Source organism: Nansenia antarctica (assembly GCF_963989245.1).
Source record: "Nansenia antarctica genome assembly, chromosome: 13".
NCBI classification, from domain to species: Eukaryota; Metazoa; Chordata; class Actinopteri; order Argentiniformes; family Microstomatidae; genus Nansenia; species Nansenia antarctica.
Genome location: NC_137683.1, coordinates 17,136,180 through 17,158,209, shown reverse-complemented (window position 1 = coordinate 17,158,209; position 22,030 = coordinate 17,136,180). Strand labels below are relative to the sequence as shown.

The 22,030-nt window shown below is 49.1% G+C and overlaps 1 protein-coding gene across 1 annotated transcript; it reads right to left on the bottom strand.

The window, feature by feature from the left end:
- Positions 1-2,375: 2,375 nt before the first annotated feature.
- Positions 2,376-21,639, bottom strand: LOC308169283 (serine/threonine-protein phosphatase PP1-beta catalytic subunit). The gene is made up of 8 exons (XM_080543959.1): positions 21,529-21,639; positions 6,213-6,344; positions 5,675-5,905; positions 5,373-5,477; positions 4,678-4,749; positions 3,617-3,768; positions 3,284-3,418; positions 2,376-2,969 (listed from the first exon to the last, which is right to left on the bottom strand). Exons 1-8 carry the CDS (start codon positions 21,581-21,583, stop codon positions 2,865-2,867), a joined length of 987 nt encoding a protein of 328 aa, XP_080400085.1. The 5' UTR covers positions 21,584-21,639; the 3' UTR covers positions 2,376-2,864.
- Positions 21,640-22,030: the final 391 nt, after the last annotated feature.

Sequence of the window (22,030 nt, the reverse complement as noted above, 5' to 3'; positions counted from 1 at the left end):
CTCTCTCTCTCTCTCTCTCTCTCTCTCTCTCTCTCTCTCTCTCTCTCTCTCTCTCTCTCTCTCTCTCTCTCTCTCTCTCTCTCTCTCTCTCTCTCTCTCTCTCTCTCTCTCTCTCTCTCTCTCTCTCTCTCTCTCTCTCTCTCTCTCTCTCTCTCTCTCTCTCTCTCTCTCTCTCTCTCTGTTGTGTGTCAGTGTGGCTCAGACTCTTGCCTTCCAGTCTCGTCATCATCTCCACCTGCTCCTGCTCTCTGTATTTAAACACCCGCTTTATAGCAAATTAACTACTCAGAAGTTTCTTATGTCAAGTCGTTGTCTAACCATTCTCTCTCGTTGTGCTATAGTTAAGTACCTATTCCCGGTTTTATGCCGAGGCCTGCCTGTTCTACCTGTCTGGCCTGCTTGCCCTGTCTGTCTGTCTGTCTGTCTGTCTGTCTGTCTACCCTGCCTGCCTGCCTTCCTACCCTACCCTGTTCAGACCTCCTTACATTTGTTCACATTTTGTTGTGTTTTAGACTCAATTCAAGATAGATTAAACACCCCAGTTAATGACATTTTGGAGTTGATATCTTTGTTTTTATAGTCTTTTATGGAGTCATTTGTTGATGACATTTGTGCATTTTAGCTCATTTTAAGAGTGTCATAGCAAAAGGTCTGAATACTACTTACATGTACATGAACATGAGGTACATATGTACATCTTCTAAAAACATGTTTTCCCTTTGTCATTCTGGATTGATGGTATGTGGATTAATGAAAAATCTATTTTAAATTGAGTCTAGAACACAACCAAATGTGTAGTTATGTTGAAGACTGATTTTCAGGGGTGCAAACCTTTGTCACCTTTTAGCCGTTTTAGCTGTTTTTACCTCAAAATGTTTTTCATAAATGTTCTTTGTTTTCAGGCAAAAAAAAAACTTTTTGGGCCATCACCAGTTTGCATCCCTGTACTTTCCGAAGGCACTGTACTCTGCCCTGCGCTTGGGTTCCTTAGCTCTGACCGTAATATGTAGGCTGATTATTAATGGAGCTGAGGCTCCATTAACGAGAGTGGCTGATCTTTATATACATTTTCTTTAGCTTTGTTATTTTGAGCCCATTCCACCAGTTTGTTTTGTTTTGTTGTTAGGGCCTCTTCTCTGTGATCTTCTCCTTATTGTCATGTACATTTTAGTTTTCAATGTGTTGGATTGATCAAAGTGTAAAAGTGAATGTTTGAATTGTCATTTGTAGATATGTCAAGCGAGGTACCTGTAAATAGTTGAGTGTAAGACAGCCTTTGGTTTCCAAATGGTTCAGGGTGTCTTAAGAAAGGTCTGATCCAATACTGGCCCTGTTTGAATCATTTAAAACACATCCTTCCTTTGGAAGTAATCACTGATCTGTTGTGACTGAAGTGGTGACAGTTGTGAAACAGAGCGCTTGTTCTGACCACGCCTATCACGTTAGGTCAGTGATCTCTTCAAGGATGGAAGAAGAAAGGAAGGATGCACGTTCAGCATATTCCAACAAGGCTGACGGCCTCTCACAGTCTGTCTCTACCGTCAGTATGACTTATTTAAGACGGGAGTCAGAACTCCCATCAGAATTATGTAATATTGAACCCTTATCAGCACTGATGTCAGATGAATGTTGACAGCTGAGTGTTCTATTGAGTAGGAAGAGCAAGAGGTCAAATATAGGAGGCAGGCCAAATGAATTAGACATGTTTTTTGGAAGGCAATAGAGATTAAATTATTAATTGTAGATAGTTGTTTAAAATGAGTTCTAGCCAATGTAATAGTGGGCCTTAACATGAAACCCAGTTCATGAGGAGGAGGACGCTTTCCTGACATGTACATGTTAATGTAATGTGACATACAATTCAGCTGTTTTATGGTTCCACAATCATGCCAATCAGATGATGGGCTGTAGGCATGGTCCACACTGTAGCTCCCGCTGCCATGGCAACACCTGCCATAAGACACCAGGGATTTAATCATCAGGGTCATATGATTGTAGTACACATATTTCTCATGTAACAGTGAAGGGAATCATGGTGAAGCATGTATATATGCATTTGTATAGTTTTCTGTGACAATTGAACATTTTCAGTTGCTGCACTTGGACATAGTTTGATTTAGTAATAATAAATGATTTGTTATATATTTCTGTGTGTAGTCATGTCTTTTTTTCAATACTTGGATGAAGATCTAACCAATCCCCCTAGACACTTCTGTAGAACACAAAAGACTGGACAGGGATACACAATATAGTAGACACTACCTCGCCCACTGATGGAATGGTTTGCCATCTTTATACCCATCCAATCCGTTCACTTCATAGTGGTGTCTTAAACATAATAAGAAATGTTTAACCGTTAAAAAACATGCTGACCATTCAAAAACGGTTTATTTTATTTGTTGAAAACCCAGCAGTCATCGTTAACGCCTGTCGTTGCTGTACAGGTAGGAGGGGTATGGTAAACGGAGCTAGTAGTTGTCATTCTGTGATATAAGCCCCAAAAAAAGCAGGAACGAAAGAAAAAAAAGAAGAAAAACACTCGCGATATGCAAAACAAAATGACAACCTTGTGTTCTTTTTTTTTTTCCTTTAACACTTCTTGTTAATAAACGGTGTGGTTACACAGATGCTGTAAAAGCGTTGAGGAGAGCAGTGCACAACACAACAGTTCATGAGGGGGGGAAAAAAACTAGAGGAAAAAATGGAGGTGGTGGGGGGGTTCTAAAATCAAAACCTTGCATTTATATCTACTCTGCCAAGTGTTTCTCCATCGTGAAAAGCGGATGAAGCGGACACATCTGTATTATCTTCATCATCCCTCGCTCATTCTTCCACTCTTGCCACGCTTCCCTCCCTCCTTCCTTCTACCGTTTCTTTGGCGGGACGGCTGTACGGGGAGGGGTGATGGGGCGCCCGGAGTTCATCCCTCCGTACTGATACTTGGCCTTCTTCTCAGACGGCTTCAGGATCTACCGGGTTGTTCCCAGACAAGGACAGACAGACAGACAGACAGACAAACAAACAAACAGTGTCATGAGATCATGTGCCAGGGAGGATTCCTGGACTAGAAAACACATGACCTTTCCGTTGGGAACTAGGCTTCAGGTACAACATTTAAGACAAACGTTATCAAAAGGATTTACCACCTGCGGCGTCGTCCTTAATGTCTCAGGAGTGTCAATACAGTCTTGAATTAATTTTTTCATGATACAGTCAGAGTGTGTCTGTAGACAAGGGGAAAGAACAGTCCCATCATGCACTGCTGCTGCTGCTGTCATGTTACCTGGAAGGAGCACATCAGCGTCTCGTCCACACTCATCATGCCTCCGGCGTTGTCAAACTCTCCACAGTAGTTTGGCGCTGAGAACAGGGTGACCAGCTGCCTCTTGGCAAAGAACTCATACCCATCCTCTACCACCTGGTGGCGTAACAGACAGAGTGAGCAGAATATTAGAACATCATTACCTATCCTCTTGTTTTACAGTACAAATATGAATGTTTCAACAAAAATGGTGTATCGTGTCTTATGTGTGGTTTTCGGTGTGTGTGTGTGTGTGTGTGTGTGTCGGTGTTTAATATACTGTATGAGGAGCGGTTGTGGGTTGAGTTGAGTTACCTGGTGCGCTCTGCAGATGAGGTCCAAGTCGTGGCGGTTGAGGAACTTGCTCACCACATCGGCCCCGAAGGTGAAGGAGACCCCGCGGTCGTTCTCCCCCCAGCCCTGCACGTCTTTGTCTGGGTCTGACCAGAGCAGATCGCACAGCAACCCTGGAGGGAGGGGGAGAGAGAGAGAGAGAACACCCAGCGAAACCAGGACAGAACCGGAGAGAGAAAAGGTTACGGCTCCCTGCAGTTCAGCGGTTCATCACCATATAAGGACATGAGCTCGAGGTTCAATCAGGAGAGACTAAAGGCCAATGCACACAGCGTGCGATTTCTGTTGCGCGTCAACATTCCATTTTGAAGTTTGAATGGAAGTCTATGAGAACATCGCATTTCAACACACACGGCCCCGATTTTAATCGCACGGCGAAAATTCGATTCCATTCATTTTGAATGGGACAAAGCACACGGCGTGCGAGTTTTGTCGCACTGTCAAATTTGTGCTTTTTCCCATTCAAAATGAATGGAATCGAATTTTCGCCGTGCGATTAAAATCGGGGCCGTGTGTGTTGAAATGCGATGTTCTCATAGACTTCCATTCAAACTTCAAAATGGAATGTTGACGCGCAACAGAAATCGCACGCTGTGTGCAGAGCCCTTAAGACTGTTCAATCTACCACTTAAAGCAGAGAGACAGATCCCTAGTAGAGCCTTTTCTGTAACTTGTGAGTTATTACAAAAACATCTGAACCTTTCTTTTTTAGATCTTTAAACAGTTAAACAAAAAAAAGGTTGATCATGGTCACTTAACATAAATCAAGCCAATTGACCCATTTGAGGTCGAGTCAACATTTACTTCGATGTAGCATCGAAAGACATTGAATTCAATATTGCACATCAAACAAACTGGTGTGAATGACAGGGTGAAATCTTATACTCTTCAGTGAGCAGTTTTGGATGGGGGAATACTGCCCCTTTCTGGACGATAAAGGCTATAGCATATGTTTTTATATACAGATTAAGGAGGGGGAGAGGAGTGTGTGTGTGTGTGTGTGTGTGTGTGTGTGTGTCTACCTGTGTCAGGGACGTCTGTGGGTCTCATGATGCGTCGGATCTGCTCCATCGACTGCAGGTCTGGGGAGAGGCCTGTAGGGAGAGGAGGTGACGGGACACTGAGCTCATACGGCCATAGTCCTCCTCATACTGTTATACGTTGTATATATGTTACGGTATATGTGGGAAAACTAGGGTTAGGGTTAGGTGCTAGGGTGCTACGGTTAAGGTTAGGGGTAGGGTTAGGGTTAGGGATAGGGGTAGGATTAGGGTTAGACATGCCAGCATGTACCAAATCGACGTAGCACCTAACCCTAACCCTAGTTTTCCCACATGTACCGTATTCCCACATGTACCGTAACATGTATTTATTGTGCTAAATAAATGATGTCATGATTTATAGGCTCTTATTTGCACATACATTTGGGTATGTATTTTTTTGCTAGGCGCAGGGTCAGCCATTGTCAGTGCCCCTGGAGCAATTAGAGGTTAAGTGCCTTGCTCAAGGGCACAACGGCAGTGGTAGGCACCTTAGATATGATGCCAGCAACCCTCCAGTCACCAGCTCACATGCAGCTCCCTCCTGAGGCGGGGATATCAAACCAGCGACCTTCCGATTGCTAGCCGGCCTCTCTAACCTCTAGGCTACGTGCTGCCCCCCTATCTGTAATTTGTGGCGAGTATGGAAGCTGTAGGACTGACAGCTCTGACAGTACCTCCATGGCAACAGAAGATTTTCTCGTCCACTATGGCAGCGATAGGAAGGCAGTTGAAGCAGTCAGTGAACGTCTTCCAGAGTTTAATGTTGAATCTGCGCTTGCCTGCAAAAACAGAGAGAAAGAGAGCAAATAATCATTTGGGATCTTTTAATTGAGTTGAGAGCGATAAGTGTGGTATGTGTGTCGTGCCACACAAGCAATGACTTAGTGTGTGTTAGCACTGTTTTGTTCACTTAAAAACAGTTGTCCCTCTGTGTCTTGTGTGTGTGTGTGTGTGTGTGTGTGTGTGTCTGTCTTACACTCGTCATAGAAGCCATAGATGCGGTTGATGGAGGCACACTCGTGGTTTCCTCGAAGCAGGAAGAAGTTCTCTGGATATTTGATCTTATAGGCCAGCAGTAGACAGATGGTCTCTAAGGACTGCTTCCCTCTGTCCACGTAGTCCCCCAGGAACAGGTAGTTAGCCTCTGGGGGGAAACCGCCGTACTCAAAGAGTCTCAGCAGGTCTGTGTACTGGCCATGGATGTCACCTAGGGGGGAGGGAGGGAGAAAGAAGGAGGGAAGGAGAGAGAGAGAGAGATGGAGTGGGAGAGATTGACAGGGGGAAGGTGGCAAGTTTCACAGGTATTCAAAATGTTTAAATCATTGTTCTGTAGGGTTGGGCGGTATCCAGTTTTTGACACTGTTGAACGTCCCCAAATTCAACCGCGGTAAACAGTATTATTGTGAATGAGCGTCCACTTCAGGGAACGTGGTGAAGAATCAGACTGTCACTCTTCTGATGAGGTGAGGAGGTGGACGAGTCACACACTGACAGACATCCATCCAGACACTCACCACAGATTTTGAGGGGAGCCTCTAGTTCCAGTAGGATGGGCTGACTGAGGAAGATCTCTCTGGACTTGATGCAGAGCCCTCGGACCTCTGCCTCTGTCATCTGCACTATCTTCCCTGGACGACATCCCCGCACTGAGAGGAAGAGGGAAAGAGGGAAAAAAAGAGTAAGAAGGAAGCGAAAAGGAGGAGAAATACACAATTGTACTGCCATCGACACCAATCTAACCCCACTTTTATTAAATTCTTTCATAAAGCCTGGATGTTATTGTTCCAGAGAGCAAACGACCTGTGTTGAATGAATGAGGACATTATTTTGTTGCTTTTTAAAAAATGTTATTATATATATATATTTATATATTTGTTTTTACTTCTTTACTTTATATGTCATATATTGACTTTGTTTCTAATTCATATTTCCCAGGGATCCATCTGTGTTTATCATCATAACAAAAACACACAGGAAGTCAGGGCCTTCAGGTGGTGGAAGAGTTTTTTAATAAAACTAGGTAAATATTAGGGCCTGGGTTTATAAGGCCCTGGGTTTAGCCAACAACGCAGTTTAAAATAGCCTGAATGGGTGTTGTTGTGTGTGGTGGACACTTCCCAGTCTGTTAGAGGAGCTCCCTGTAGGGGCTGTGTTGGCACTTGTCAAGATATGGCATCGGAAATGGATTATGGTTGAATTTCACTGTGGGGAACATGGCGCGTTCTGGCCTGCAGAGGGAGCCAGACTGCCATTGGAGGGGAATGATGGGTTGATTACGGACAGGTGTCAGTGATCAGGCTCGTTATGATGGGCTGATTACGGACAGGTGTCAGTGATCAGACTCATTGTTCCACTGGTCTATTTAACCTGTGTGTGTTTGTTCCCTCGGGAGATGAGTAGGGCAGGAAGTACCTGCCGCACGGAGACACGGAGAGACCGAGAGAGAGAGAGCCGCGGCGAGCCAGCACGAGACCCCGAAAGGGGGTGAGGTGCAGGGAGCCGGACGGACGGAGCGGGTCCCGAAAGGGAGGACTAGCGGGGCGGGAGCGAGGGCTCAGCCAAGGAGCGGACTAGCGGGGCGGGAGCGAGGGCTCAGCCAAGGAGCGGAATAGCGGGGCGAGAGCGAGGGCTCAGCCAAGGAGCGGACTAGCGGGGCGGGAGCGAGGGCTCAGCCAAGGAGCGGACTAGCGGGGCGGGAGCGAGGGCTCAGCCAAGGAGCGGAATAGCGGGGCGAGAGCGAGGGCTCAGCCAAGGAGCGGACTAGCGGGGCGGGAGCGAGGGCTCAGCCAAGGAGCGGACTAGCGGGTCCCGAAAGGGAGAGACAGCGGGAGTGGGGCAAAGACTGGCTCAGCACGTCAGTGACGGTGCTGAGCAGTGTTGGACTAAATAAAACTATTATTCTGCACCATTCCTCTGTGTCAACCTCCCTCTGTGCCTAGAAACTGCTACATCTGGCGCCCAACGTGGGGCACAGAGAGGGGGTCGGCACACACGCCCAGAGGACCATGGACTCATCGGTCCAGGTGGTGGCGCACCTGGCCCGGATGCTACAGGCGCAGGAGGTGATGGCGGCGGAGTTGATGCGGGGACAGGCGGAGCAGCGGGCCATGCTCCGCGAGCTACTGGACCGCACCGAGCCACCGGTTCGGGCCCAGAGGAGGGGGGTGCGGGACGCGCCGGAGGCCATTCTCGACCCCTCCCCCGACAACCACCTGCCTCGACCGCAGGTTCCAGCCCCGGGCCCAGCCCCGGGCCCGCGCCCTACCCCGACCCCGGCTCCGCGCCAACGGGCCGGCGGGGCGCGGCCTGGGGTACGGCCTAGGGTGGAGCCGCGGCGGGAGCCACCAACGCCAGCCCGGAGGACGGGGCGGGACACCGGGGGGAGGAACACACACGGGGGGCCAACCTCCACCCCACAGACGGCCCCACGAGCGGTAGAGGAGGGATGCTGGCGATGCGGACAGCCTGGCCACCTCCGCCGGGAATGCCCCGAGATGGAGGTGGGTCAGGTAATCCGCGTCGTCGGCAGTCCGACCCCTCCCTCGCGTCCAGGACAGGCGTTTTACATCCCAGTAAGGGTACAGCGTGAGACGCACCAGGCGCTGTTGGATTCTGGCGCCCAACAGACCATGATCCACCAGCGCCTGGTTCGACCCGGGGCATTGTTAGAGGCATCGCGGGTTGGGATACTGTGTGTGCATGGGGATTGTCACCAGTATCCGGTGGTCCCCATCGAAATTCGTTATGGGGGGAAAAAGTATAGTGTCAAGGCGGCGGTTAGTCCGAGCCTCATGCACCCCCTAATTTTGGGTTTAGATTGGGCTGGGTTTCCGCAGGTATTAGGGGAAACCACGGGGGTGCGTGCACGACCGACAGGGAAATGTGAGGCGTGCGCAGTGCTCTGCGCTGATGCGAGGGCGTCCGACGCTGCCGAGGAGCCGGAGGAGGCGGTGGGTCCGGCACCCGCAGATCCGCCGCCTGCGTTCCCTCCAGTAGCCGACTTCCCCCTCGAGCAGTCTCGCGACGCCACTCTACGCTCCGCCTATGACCAGGTGATCAGTATTGATGGTGTGCTGGTACGGCCAGACGCTGTGCGCGCCCACCCGTATTTCGTATTGATTAGGGACAGACTGTATAGAGTGAGTCGTGACACTCGCAGGGACGAGGAAACGACCCAGTTGTTGGTACCTAGGAGCCGCCGGAAAGCTATATTTCAGGCGGCGCATTATAACCCGATGGCAGGCCACCTAGGATACGACAAAACACTCAACCGGATAATGGCTCGATTTTATTGGCCGGGGATTCGGGCAGAGGTGCATCTGTGGTGTGCATCCTGCCGCGAGTGCCAATTAGTCAATCCCCCGGCCGTGCCCAGGGCACCGTTGTGCCCCCTTCCCCTGGTAGAGGCACCATTCGACCGGATTGGGATGGATATAATCGGGCCATTTGAACGTTGCTCACAGGGCTATCGGTTCGTCTTAGTCCTCATAGACTACGCGACTCGATACCCCGAGGCAATACCGCTTCGTACTATCTCTGCAAAGAGCGTAGCACAGGCGTTATTCCAGGTCATCTCCCGGGTGGGGATCCCGAAAGAGATCCTCACCGACCAAGGCACTAACTTTATGTCACGAACACTTGGGGAACTCTACGGGTTGTTAGACATTAAGGCGGTCCGAACGAGCGTGTACCACCCAGCTACCGACGGGCTGTGTGAGCGGTTCAATCGGACGCTTAAGTCAATGATCCGTAAGTTCATTCACGAAGATAGTCGTAATTGGCATAAGTGGTTAGACCCTCTGTTGTTCGCAGTGCGGGAAGTACCCCAGGCTTCCACGGGGTTTTCCCCCTTTGAGCTCCTATACGGGCGCAAGCCACGGGGCGTCCTAGACCTGATTAAGGAAAGCTGGGAGGAAGGGTCTAGTGACAGTAAGAACGAAATACAATACGTCCTGGACCTACGAGCAAAGCTCCACGCACTGGGGGTTATGTCACGGGAGCATTTGCTCGAGGCCCAGGAGCGGCAGAAACGGCTGTACGACAGAGGGACTAGACTACGCAATTTCGCACCGGGAGACAAAGTCCTCGTATTACTGCCCACGTCTAGCTCTAAATTACTCGCCAAGTGGCAAGGGCCGTTCGTGGTCACACGGCGAATTGGGGATGTAGACTACGAGGTAGTGCGGTCGGATAGAGGGGATTGCACGCAAATATACCACATCAACCTATTAAAAAAATGGAACGACGTGGTCCCTGTTTCCCTGGTGACGCTACTTCCCGAGCAGGATGAGTTCGGGCCGGAGGTCCCAAAAACGAGTACTAGCGCCCCGGCCTGCGTAGGCGACCATCTCTCGGCGAACCAGCGGGCGGACGTTGATCGGTTGCAACATAGGTTCGCAGATGTGTTCTCCCCTATACCCGGTCGTACTCGCCTCATAGAGCATCAGATAGTTACGCCACCGGGGGTTACGGTACGTACGCGGCCATACAGGCTGCCGGCTCACAGACGAGACGTGGTGAGCCGGGAATTAGACTCTATGCTAAAACTGGGCGTGGTCGAGGAGTCGCATAGCGACTGGTGCAGCCCCATCGTGCTGGTGACAAAGCGCGATGGGTCTGTACGGTTCTGTGTGGACTATAGACGGGTGAACGCGGTGTCTAAATTCGATGCCTACCCTATGCCCCGGGTCGACGAGCTCCTGGACCGGCTTGGCACGGCTAAATATTACACAACATTGGATTGCACGAAGGGGTACTGGCAGATACCATTATCGTCGGCAGCCCGGGAAAAAACGGCATTCTCTACCCCGCGGGGGTTATTCCAGTTCACCGCGCTTCCGTTCGGGTTGTTTGGGGCCCCGGCCACGTTTCAGCGGCTGATGGACCGTATTCTGCGGCCGCACTCTGCGTATGCTGCGGCGTACGTAGATGACATTGTCGTCTATGCGGACACCTGGCCGCAGCATATGCAGAGGGTGGCTGCGGTACTACAGTCGCTGAGGCAGGCGGGGCTGACGGCGAACCCGGCGAAGTGCGTGATCGGGCGGGGGGAGATCCGGTACCTGGGGTACATCCTGGGCGGTGGGGAGGTGCGACCGCAGGTGGACAAAACCACTGCGATCGCCGCCGCCCCGCGGCCCAGGACCCGGAAGGACGTGAGGCGGTTCCTGGGACTGGCCAGCTACTACCGGCAGTTTGTGCCGGGGTTCTCGGAGCTGGCCAGCCCCCTTACCGACCTCACCCGGAAGGGGGCCCCGGACCCGGTCCAATGGAGTGAGCGGTGCCAAGTAGCGTTCGATGGGATTAAGAACGCCCTCTGTGGGGAGACAGTCTTGTATGCTCCTAACTTTAACATTCCTTTTTCTCTGCAGACAGACGCGTCGGATAGAGGGCTGGGGGCGGTGCTGACCCAGCAGGTGGAGGGATTCGACCGTCCGGTGCTGTACCTGAGCCGAAAGCTGTCGGAGCGGGAGGGCAGGTACAGCACGGTGGAGAAGGAGTGTCTGGCCATTCGGTGGGCGGTCGGCGCCCTCCGGTACTACCTGCTGGGGCGCTCGTTCACCCTCTACTCCGACCATGCTCCCCTACAGTGGCTCCACCGCATGAAGGACACCAACGCGAGGATCACCCGGTGGTACCTCGCGTTGCAGCCCTTCAACTTCACGGTGGTTCACAGGCCGGGGACGCAGATGGTCGTGGCCGACTTCCTCTCCCGTGATGGGGGGGGGGAGTAGGCTATCGGCCGGTTGTATCCCCGGCCTCGAAACTGGCGGTGGGGATGTGTGGGGAACATGGCGCGTTCTGGCCTGCAGAGGGAGCCAGACTGCCATTGGAGGGGAATGATGGGTTGATTACGGACAGGTGTCAGTGATCAGGCTCGTTATGATGGGCTGATTACGGACAGGTGTCAGTGATCAGACTCATTGTTCCACTGGTCTATTTAACCTGTGTGTGTTTGTTCCCTCGGGAGATGAGTAGGGCAGGAAGTACCTGCCGCACGGAGACACGGAGAGACCGAGAGAGAGAGAGCCGCGGCGAGCCAGCACGAGACCCCGAAAGGGGGTGAGGTGCAGGGAGCCGGACGGACGGAGCGGGTCCCGAAAGGGAGGACTAGCGGGGCGGGAGCGAGGGCTCAGCCAAGGAGCGGACTAGCGGGGCGGGAGCGAGGGCTCAGCCAAGGAGCGGAATAGCGGGGCGAGAGCGAGGGCTCAGCCAAGGAGCGGACTAGCGGGGCGGGAGCGAGGGCTCAGCCAAGGAGCGGACTAGCGGGGCGGGAGCGAGGGCTCAGCCAAGGAGCGGAATAGCGGGGCGAGAGCGAGGGCTCAGCCAAGGAGCGGACTAGCGGGGCGGGAGCGAGGGCTCAGCCAAGGAGCGGACTAGCGGGTCCCGAAAGGGAGAGACAGCGGGAGTGGGGCAAAGACTGGCTCAGCACGTCAGTGACGGTGCTGAGCAGTGTTGGACTAAATAAAACTATTATTCTGCACCATTCCTCTGTGTCAACCTCCCTCTGTGCCTAGAAACTGCTACATTCACTTAATAACGTTCAATGATTGGGTCAAATCAATTGAAGACTGCTATAGGCACGGGCAGCGGGCCCTAAAACACACCCAAAGAAAAAGTGAGAAACTGTATTACTTCAGCAATTAAGAAATATTTAATAAACATTTAACCCCCCCCTTCACCCCCCCAAAAAACAGGCTTTAATAGCAGGTTCTACAATTTCCAGTAGCACTGCTATCGTTAAGTCACAGACTACATATGAGCCGTGTAAGCAGAGAGAGTCCTCCACGTGACCGGGAGACCGTGCACTGTGTGTAGACATTTGCAACTTGACCCTGCTATTTTTGACCTCTGACCTTAAAGAAGTACTATAAAACATTCACCCACTTCCAAACCAAACACATTTGCCAGTGCAACGACTAGTCCGTCTTGTATACCAGTGGAGAAGGATATTAGTGCTGCACACAAGACAATGACAATAAAGACCATTCATTCATTCATTCATTCATTCATTCATTCATTCATTCATTCAATGATTCTAATATCATGGTTCACACCACAATCAAACATTATTCGAGGAGGTACAATACAACTGCGGAGGTACAATTACAACTGAACTGACCTAGATTCAGCATTCAGCAGTCTGCTCTCTACTTACCTGATTTCGAGAGGGTCTCTATCACTTAGATACAACTAGAGGACCCTCAGAGCTACTATACTACAGTCATGGCACCAACTGGCCTGGAACACATAATATAATAATAATAATAATAATAATAATAATAATAATATATGGCATTTAGCTGACGCTTTTGTCCAAAGTGACTTACATTACAGTGAGTGTATACATTCTTCAGTATATACGTATACTCTTAATTGAGCACAAAACCTGACGGAACTGATGTGTGTGTGTCACCCTCAGGAGTGACTTCACCCCCCCCCCCCCGCCCCATTCAGTGACGTGTTTGCAGGTCTGTGTTGGATCAGCTGACAGAGTGGGAGGCCCAATATAGGAGAGCATCAACATAGACGCCGCAGCCCAGAACCACGTCACTGGACTGGGAGGATCGCCTTACACGTTATTATGGGCAAGCTGCATGGAAATGCGACATCGCTCACAGACAGACAGCGACCCGTCCAACCCACCCACCAACAGTCTAGAGACTGTGACCTTGACAGATCAAACCACTGGGGGATTCTGGGGGGGGGGGTGGGGTGGGGGGTATGGGCGTTCAATTCTGTTTACTGCACTGCAGCGTAAAACGGTGTGGAGCGGAACTCAACGGCAATCACCATGGCAACACACCAGGTCACCACCAAGGTGTGGATGAGCTTGTTGTTGCTTAGATGAAGGCAGAGCTAGAGATGTTCTGGAGGCACAACGCTGCTTTGAAACCAGAGAGGACACCACCTGAGTCGGGTCCAATAAGAACACAGACTTTTTCGGTTCGTCGCGAGATGTTTTTATTCCGTATATATACAAATCTCTGCTTTTCAACAGAGAGGCACGGCAAGCCTGCTAGCATACTAATGGGCCTTGTAAAATGGTGACTGACGTTTGGACCGTCACGCCACACGAGCCGCACGGCACACAGGATGTCTAGAGATGTTTAGGAATAGGTCGTCAACCACTTGTTTTCCTTGCGTTAAGTGAAAATAAGACAGAAGTCAAGAAAAAACGCATTGGATCAACCTATCTTGAATGAAAAAAAAAAATGAAAAAAGTTTTCGGGTCGGGTTCCGCATCGACTTCCCACTGTTTCATAATATGTGAGACGAGAACAGATCTGTTGAGGCCTTTCTGATTAAGAAGCCTCTTCTTATTAGATTAGGGAATCTCTCCACATTGAAATTCAATTCATCACTCCTGATATGGTCATGTTCTGAGAGAGAGAGAGAGAGAGAGAGAGAGAGAGAGAGAGAGAGAGACAGAGAGAGAGAGAGAGAGAGAGAGAGAGAGAGAGAGAGAGACAGAGAGAGAGAGATCGAGAGAGAGAGAGAGAGAGAGAGAGTGAGAGTGAGAGAGTGTGTGTGTGTGTGTGTGTGTCCTCTCCAGTCCCCTGTCCTCTCCTCTCCAGTCCCCTGCACTCTCCTCTGCAAAAGCAGATCGCAGCAGTCCTCCAAAGCCTCCCTTCTCTCTTCTCTCTCTCTTCTCTGTTCCTCGGTATGTTATCATACCGTTCCTCTGCATGCTGTGGAATCCTGGTCCCCCCCCCAACGTCACAGAGCTGCCCCTCCCCCCAAGACTCCTAGCATTCCACACAGCTTGAGTCTACACGTACACAGCCTCCACACAGCCTGAGTCTACACGTACACAGCCTCCAAACAGCCTGAGTCCACATGTACACAGCCTCCACACAGCCTCCAAACAGCCTGAGTCCACATGTACACAGCCTCTACACAGCCTGAGTCTGAGTCTACACGTACACAGCCTCCACACAGCCTGAGTCTAGGCGTACACAGCCTCCACACAGCCTGAGTCTAGACGTACACAGCCTCCACACAGCCTGAGTCTAGGCGTACACAGCCTCCACACAGCCTGAGTCTAGGCGTACACAGCCTCCACACAGCCTGAGTCTAGGCGTACACAGCCTCCACACAGCCTGAGTCTAGGCGTACACAGCCTCCACACAGCCTGAGTCCACATGTACACAGCCTCTACACAGCCTGAGTCTAGGCGTACACAGCCTCCACACAGCCTGAGTCTAGGCGTACACAGCCTCCACACAGCCTGAGTCTAGGCGTACACAGCCTCCACACAGCCTGAGTCTAGACGTACACAGCCTCCACACAGCCTGAGTCTAGGCGTACACAGCCTCCACACAGCCTGAGTCTAGGCGTACACAGCCTCCACACAGCCTGAGTCTAGACGTACACAGCCTCCACACAGCCTGAGTCTAGACGTACACAGCCTCTACACAGCCTGAGTCTAGGCGTACACAGCCTCTACACAGCCCGAGTCTAGGCGTACACAGCAGACCTCCAAAACCGTGGGTGTCTGTCTGGGCCAGACGAGGAGCAGCGCCCCAGTTATTCTCTGCTTCCCACTGTAACAAAACCAAACAGTTCCGTCAACGTGAGTTCAGATCAGACACTAAAGGGCACTAGGGAGACAAGTAGAGCTAAATAAGGAAGAGGTTTGGGTGGGAGGGGAGGGGAGGCAAACTTGAGTTTTATCATTTGAGTGTTGTTGACACTTCGGGCAAAGAAGCATTTGAGTGTTTATTTTTCATTAGTTTACTGATATCGTTGACTTCTCTAGTTTAACACAACTGCCAGTGCTTCACAGAATTTCTTCACAGAAGTTCACATTAAATGTCTCTTATGAATTAGTAAAGGCAGTGAAAGACTGTCTATAGCAAATTACATTATTATTATTTATTTATTATTTATTTTCTAATAAAAAACATTTTGACAAATAGCCAGAGAACCACACAATTTGCACCAGTTTTAAACTCCATGACCCAACAAAGGTATATGTGCTTATGTAAGGCGACTTGTTTTAATGCTTCCATCGGTTTTTTTGCTTCCTTGGCTGCATTTTGTTGAGGAACGGGGTCGGTCAGGTCAAGAAGTTTTCCATCCATTTAAAAGAACAGGGTTCAGTAAATGGTGAGCATCCCAGAGACTCAGAGGGATTACCATATATGGGCACTGGTATAGAGGAGAGGAAGGAGGAAGTAGTCACTCAGGACCAAAGACGGAGCACTTCAAGTCCCTAGCCATGAGCATCTGACGCTTAGTGCACAACACAGCACAGACCCCGTGGAGGAGGCCCCTGGCCATGTTGAGTGTGAGGCCTCCCCAATACAGACCCTGTCATCTGTAGCCCATTCACAACAACAACAACAACAACAACAAACTGGTGTCAAAGAATACGAAACATAGCCTATTCACTGCTATGCTGGTTTTCTCAGCACATAGGCTACATTTGGTAACTTTTAATTTTCATGAAAATACATTAACAGTCCAGCTAAAAAATATTCAAACAAATTCTGTCTTAATAAATCAAATCAAATCAAATCTAATTTTATTTGTATAGCGCATTTCTTACAAGATGCAAGTCAATGCGCTTTAATAAAGGCCACCCAAACACTGCTGTATGTACAAAATAATGAATCATAAATGGGTGGACAGTTAAATTTCTTTGGTCGAGGATATACGTTTGGTACGTTTGGTAACGACACTTGGAAATGGCCTGGGTGACTTTTGCCATCTCAATTCTGCCCTGGTGTGATGGATAGATCTGTCTTCCCACTGGGCACAGGGCCAGCGTGGTTCAGCTGCACCCCTCCACCCCCCCACCCCCCCACCCCCCTCTCCCACACACCCAAGGATGGAAAACAGTGACCCCTCAGTAGCTCTCCTCCAACACGCAGCGTTTCAGCTCCAAGAATGGGAGGGAATTTCAAGTAGCAATCCCCAACTGCCATAGCATTTCAATAAAACATTTTCGGGGGCTGAATGGTTGTCATTGTGGAGTGGAAAAAAAGGAGGAATGTGAGTGGAAAGAGATAGAGATAGTGTGTGTGAGAGAATAAGAGGGAGTGAAAACGGAGGAAGAGAGAGAGGGAGAGAGGGAGAGAGACAGAGAGAGAGAGAGAGAGAGAGAGAGAGAGAGAGAGAGAGAGAGAGAGAGAGAGAGAGAGAATGAGAACAGTTTATTGGGAAGCTTGCGGAGCCTCCATGAGCCCCTGACTGGTGCCAGGGAGAGACACACGCCACGCCACACAGGCTCGGCCATTGTTGTTTCCATAACAGGGCACCACGCACCACTCAGCCTCCATCCCCTACAGCATCTACACCCAGGGTACCAACAGCAGCCCTCATCATCATCAACAACAACAACAACAACAACAACTAAAGAGCATTGATGCACTGCGCTTAGTTCTTTGAATTGAATAACCTACAGCTTTATAAAGGGCGCTAAAGTGTTCTGCTCCATAGCTGATGACAATTCATTTTTTCCAATTCAAGAGAGTGTACGTACTACTTGAACACCAAGGAAACACAGATAATGTAAAGAATAATAATGGCATAGGGTTCAGTGCTCCCTGGCACTGATTGTGGAGCACAACGTGTCTATGGAAAGGCTGGGGGCCACCTGTGATGGCAGGGGAGACAGAGGGACTGTCGTGAGGCTATTGTGGGTACGCTAGGGGGCATTTGGGGGGCTCAGGCTGGGCATAAAGAGTGAGAGAGAGAGCGCTGGAGTGGAATAGGCCTAGACGGTGCTGGCTTAGCTCACTCACATACACACACACAACACTAATACAACTAACTCAAGGCAGGGAGCATAGAGTGGAAATGTGACACAAACACACAAGGGGAAAATATAACTAATATCCAACTAATATGAACAAACATCATCTGGTAGAGGGTGGACAGTCACTCTCCTGCTTGTCCCCCTGTCAACCTCTTCACTGTCAACAAACAACAATGTGCTCAGCTGTGTGTGGAGGGACGACAGCAGACACTGGGTGTGTGTGTGTGTGTGTGTGTGCGTGTGTGTGTGTGTGTGTGTGTGTGTGTGTGTGTGTGCGTGTGTGTGTGCGTGTGCGTGAGACAGAGAAGAGAGAAAAGTGATAGTAGAGTAAGAGGGGAGTGTGTATGTGCATGTGTGTGTGCGTGCGTGTGTGTGTGTGTGAGAGAGAGAGAAAGAGAAATTAGAGTAAGAAGGAAGAGAAATAAAGAGGAATACAACAACTATATCTGTGGCTGCCATTTACTGTGTGTTCCAGTCACCTAAGGGACTGGGCGGGTGGGTCATTACTACCGGCGAGGGACAGCTGCGCCTGTTGACATTTAATGAGGGATCAGAGAGAGGAGGGGGGGTGGGGCAGGGTGGCCACACCGTCCGACCTGTACCTCAGCAGGAGTTTCGCCTATTTGTTCCGCGTGCCGTGCACGTAAGGAAGCCGAGACCTCCGTTCGAGGAGTAAGAGGAACCTCCACCCTCCACCTTAGCAACAGAAGAGGGAACTCCTGTGTCCAGACCCTGGTCGTACTGCGCGTTGCCAGCCCTCCCCTGGTTTACACGTGGGTTAAACCAATACAATGTGTGATTTGACATGTCATGGTGGTGGTGTGACTGACACCTCCACATTCTCCTCGTGTCGATGAAAGTTTTCAAATACTTTTTGTGATGCAGCATTGCCCATAACAATGAACAGACCAATATCTAGAGCATTTTGGGAGGGATGGGGGTTGTGCTATTGGGCCAATGGGAGAGAAAATGGCCCAGTGGGTAAAAATAATGCAGGAGAGCTGGTTGTATGTATATAACCCTCACACAGCTCAACTGTGGAACAGATCTGTCCAGTCCCCCCACTCCCTCCGAGTTGCCTTAGTACAGCGGAGCAGGTTGCCAGTGATGCTGCCTGGCTCTGCTGGAAATAACTGGCAACCTGCAGCAGACTGTCTCAGGGGGCTGTCACTCTGCCCTGGACCACTGGGGCCTTTCATCTCCAAACCAATCTAAACATTAGACTGGCATATGAGCCCTATTCGCACGGACTAGTATTATCTGGGGACCTCATGTGATTTAGAAATTACCCCCCGACGTCTCTGTGTTTCGTGCATTCGCACAGGATAAGCAAAGTCTGTATTTTTTACTCAAATTTACTGACATTATCCCCCAGATATGATGTCAAGGCTCTGTGTAACATACATATGCAACAAGATATAGATATATAATAGATGTAATATCTATTATACATAATAGATATGTAACAAGCCATGCATGTCACCAATCTCATAATCTTTTGAGATTTCGCTTTGGATTTGAGCTTGCTCTTTCTGCTTTAAAAAAAATGCTTTATAGAGAAAAATAAAGTCGCCTCTGCAAATTAGAACCATGAGAACCTTTCTGTTTTTCAATATAAAAATAAACGTTGCCAGTTTACCAAAATATATAAACAAGTGCCTTTTTCAGCACGAACTTATCCAAGTTCTTCAATGAACAGCCTGTGTGTGTGTGTGTGTGTGTGTGTGTGTGTGTGTGTGTGTGTGTGTGTGTGTGTGTGTGTGTGTGTGTGTGTGTGTGTGTGTGTGTGTGTGTGTGTGTGTGTGTGTGTGTGTGTGTGTGTGTGTGTGTGTGTGTGTGTGTGTGTGTGTGTGTGTGTGTGTGTGTGTGTGTGTGTGTGTGTGTGTGTGTGTGTGTGTGTGTGTGTGTGTGTGTGTGTGTGTGTGTGTGTGTGTGTGTGTGTGTGTGTGTGTGTGTGTGTGTGTGTGTGTGTGTGTGTGTGTGTGTGTGTGTGTGTGTGTGTGTGTGTGTGTGTGTGTGTGTGTGTGTGTGTGTGTGTGTGTGTGTGTGTGTGTGTGTGTGTGTGTGTGTGTGTGTGTGTGTGTGTGTGTGTGTGTGTGTGTGTGTGTGTGTGTGTGTGTGTGTGTGTGTGTGTGTGTGTGTGTGTGTGTGTGTGTGTGTGTGTGTGTGTGTGTGTGTGTGTGTGTGTGTGTGTGTGTGTGTGTGTGTGTGTGTGTGTGTGTGTGTGTGTGTGTGTGTGTGTGTGTGTGTGTGTGTGTGTGTGTGTGTGTGTGTGTGTGTGTGTGTGTGTGTGTGTGTGTGTGTGTGTGTGTGTGTGTGTGTGTGTGTGTGTGTGTGTGTGTGTGTGTGTGTGTGTGTGTGTGTGTGTGTGTGTGTGTGTGTGTGTGTGTGTGTGTGTGTGTGTGTGTGTGTGTTCATCACTGTTCCAGCCAGTACGCAGGTTGACTGAACACACAGGGAAGAACAGCTTGTTTGTATTTGATAGCATTGCCTCTCTCAGGATCCCTTATTTAGCCTTGCATGACTGCAACATTATCATACCTCCAGCTACCTTCACTCAGCATATTGATTGTAGGCACAACAATATACTTTCTTCAAAAGCACCTACTGGGTCAGAACGAGGGAGGGTTATCCTTTAGGATTCAGTCACTATGATGGTATAAGTCTTGGGTTGGGTTGCATTATTAACAGGAGATCTAAGAATAAGAGATGTTTTGCAAAGTTCAGGGGGTATATGATGCACAACCTCACCATATATGAACTACCGGAGGGGGGTTCTACTGGCTACGCTGCAGCTGAGTCTGAATTGTGAACAGTAGGCTTGCCCATCGTTATTTGGTTGGTAATTGACATGCCAACACCGCTTACATTCTTTACGATAAGGTCATAGGCCAACTTCCTGTCCTTGTAGTGATACATTCCAGAGATAACTGACAGGGTAGGTACAGGAGGCTAAAGTGTGGTGGTGATAACCAAATGACAACAGTTGAATAGATCAATAAAGTTGTATACAGTCCAACAATTGTCTTTTTCGAATGTTGTTCCCTCAACACAGATTAGGCCAAAATGACATGTGATGTAAATGTGACATAGGCTACAATGAGTTCAAGTCAATATGTTTGATTGATCAAATAAATAACTATCTCCAAAGTAGGCTTTTCAAGTTATGTATCTCTCTCAACCAATGGGACAGTAGGCTTAGGCTACCATGATCTGTCATGTATCCAACAGTGTGTGAATCCTTTTTTCACCCCTCACAACAGCGATTGTTTTTTTGTATTAATCGCAGTTAGACGTAATTAAACCAGGCAGCTTTCTTAGGGAATCGTAGACCCATTTGGTTGCAACAGTTGGTTACTATTCGTGAGTTTAGAATTATAAGGTTCTATCTCCGTTTAGGGCAGTTCAGAGATATTGAGCGTCAAAGTTTTTACATTCCATTATGTTTTGTGAGATGGAACCTTTGTATTTTATGAATTACTAACTCAAAAATGTCAACATTTTTAAAATAACACCACACAGGCATTAATAAACACCTAATGGATCAGATTATGTAAAAAAAACTCGATTTTGACAAAAATTGAGTTAGAACCTTATAATTCTAACGTCACGTATTAACATGTATATCCATCCAAAAACAATCAATAGTCTTCACTCTTACACAAACTTCGGAACTACTAACTTTGATGAACAAGCAACTAAACCGATCGTAGGTTAACAATTTCAACACTAATCGTCAGGTGGTCAAAATGAGATCATTTAACATTAGACCTTAACTGTACATTTGAAACTGTTATATAACATCGAGTTATTAGTTATTAGTTGTCAAACAAAAGGCGGTGGTGGTAAACGCAAAGGCTAAAAGCCATAGGTGTGCCACTGTTTTGAGAATAAGTGACGGCTTAGCCCTACTCAGACACCGGGCTCTCCTCTCTCCCGACCGAGGCCTCTCTGGTTGTGGTGGAATTACGCACAACCAGGACAGCGGCGAAAGGCAATAAGTGACCGTCTGCGCCCCTCTTAAATGTGATCATATCATGATAGAAATGCATGGATAAACTCACCCTCTAACAGCCTGGAGATGAGCGAGTCGACGTCCAGCTCCCCCTCCGCCATCATGTCTGTAGTGAGGGCCGGCTGCTGTCAGCCCACAGACCCGCCTGGCACCGCCTGGCCGCCCGGCGTCTCACGGCAGAGGAATGCAAACCCCTGGGTCTCACCGCCCGAATGTATCTCTGGATTACTAACTAGGGCTGTGTTCGGAATGGCATACTAGCATACTACTCATACTAGATATGACGTAGATTTTGAGTATGCCGTGCGTTCACACTAGAGTATGTGAAATTTGAGTATGCAAGAAATGTATACTAGATTTTCGGTCGGCTGGTATTGGCATACTTATTATGAATTTAGTAGGCAGTATGCAGTATATACTAATTGAGTATGCTAGTATGCAGTATGCTAGTATGCCATTTCGAACACAACCTAGGCCTTGGTAAACATATTGGCTGTGTTCGAAATGGCATACTAGCATACTTGATTGATTGATTGAAAACTTTATTAGAA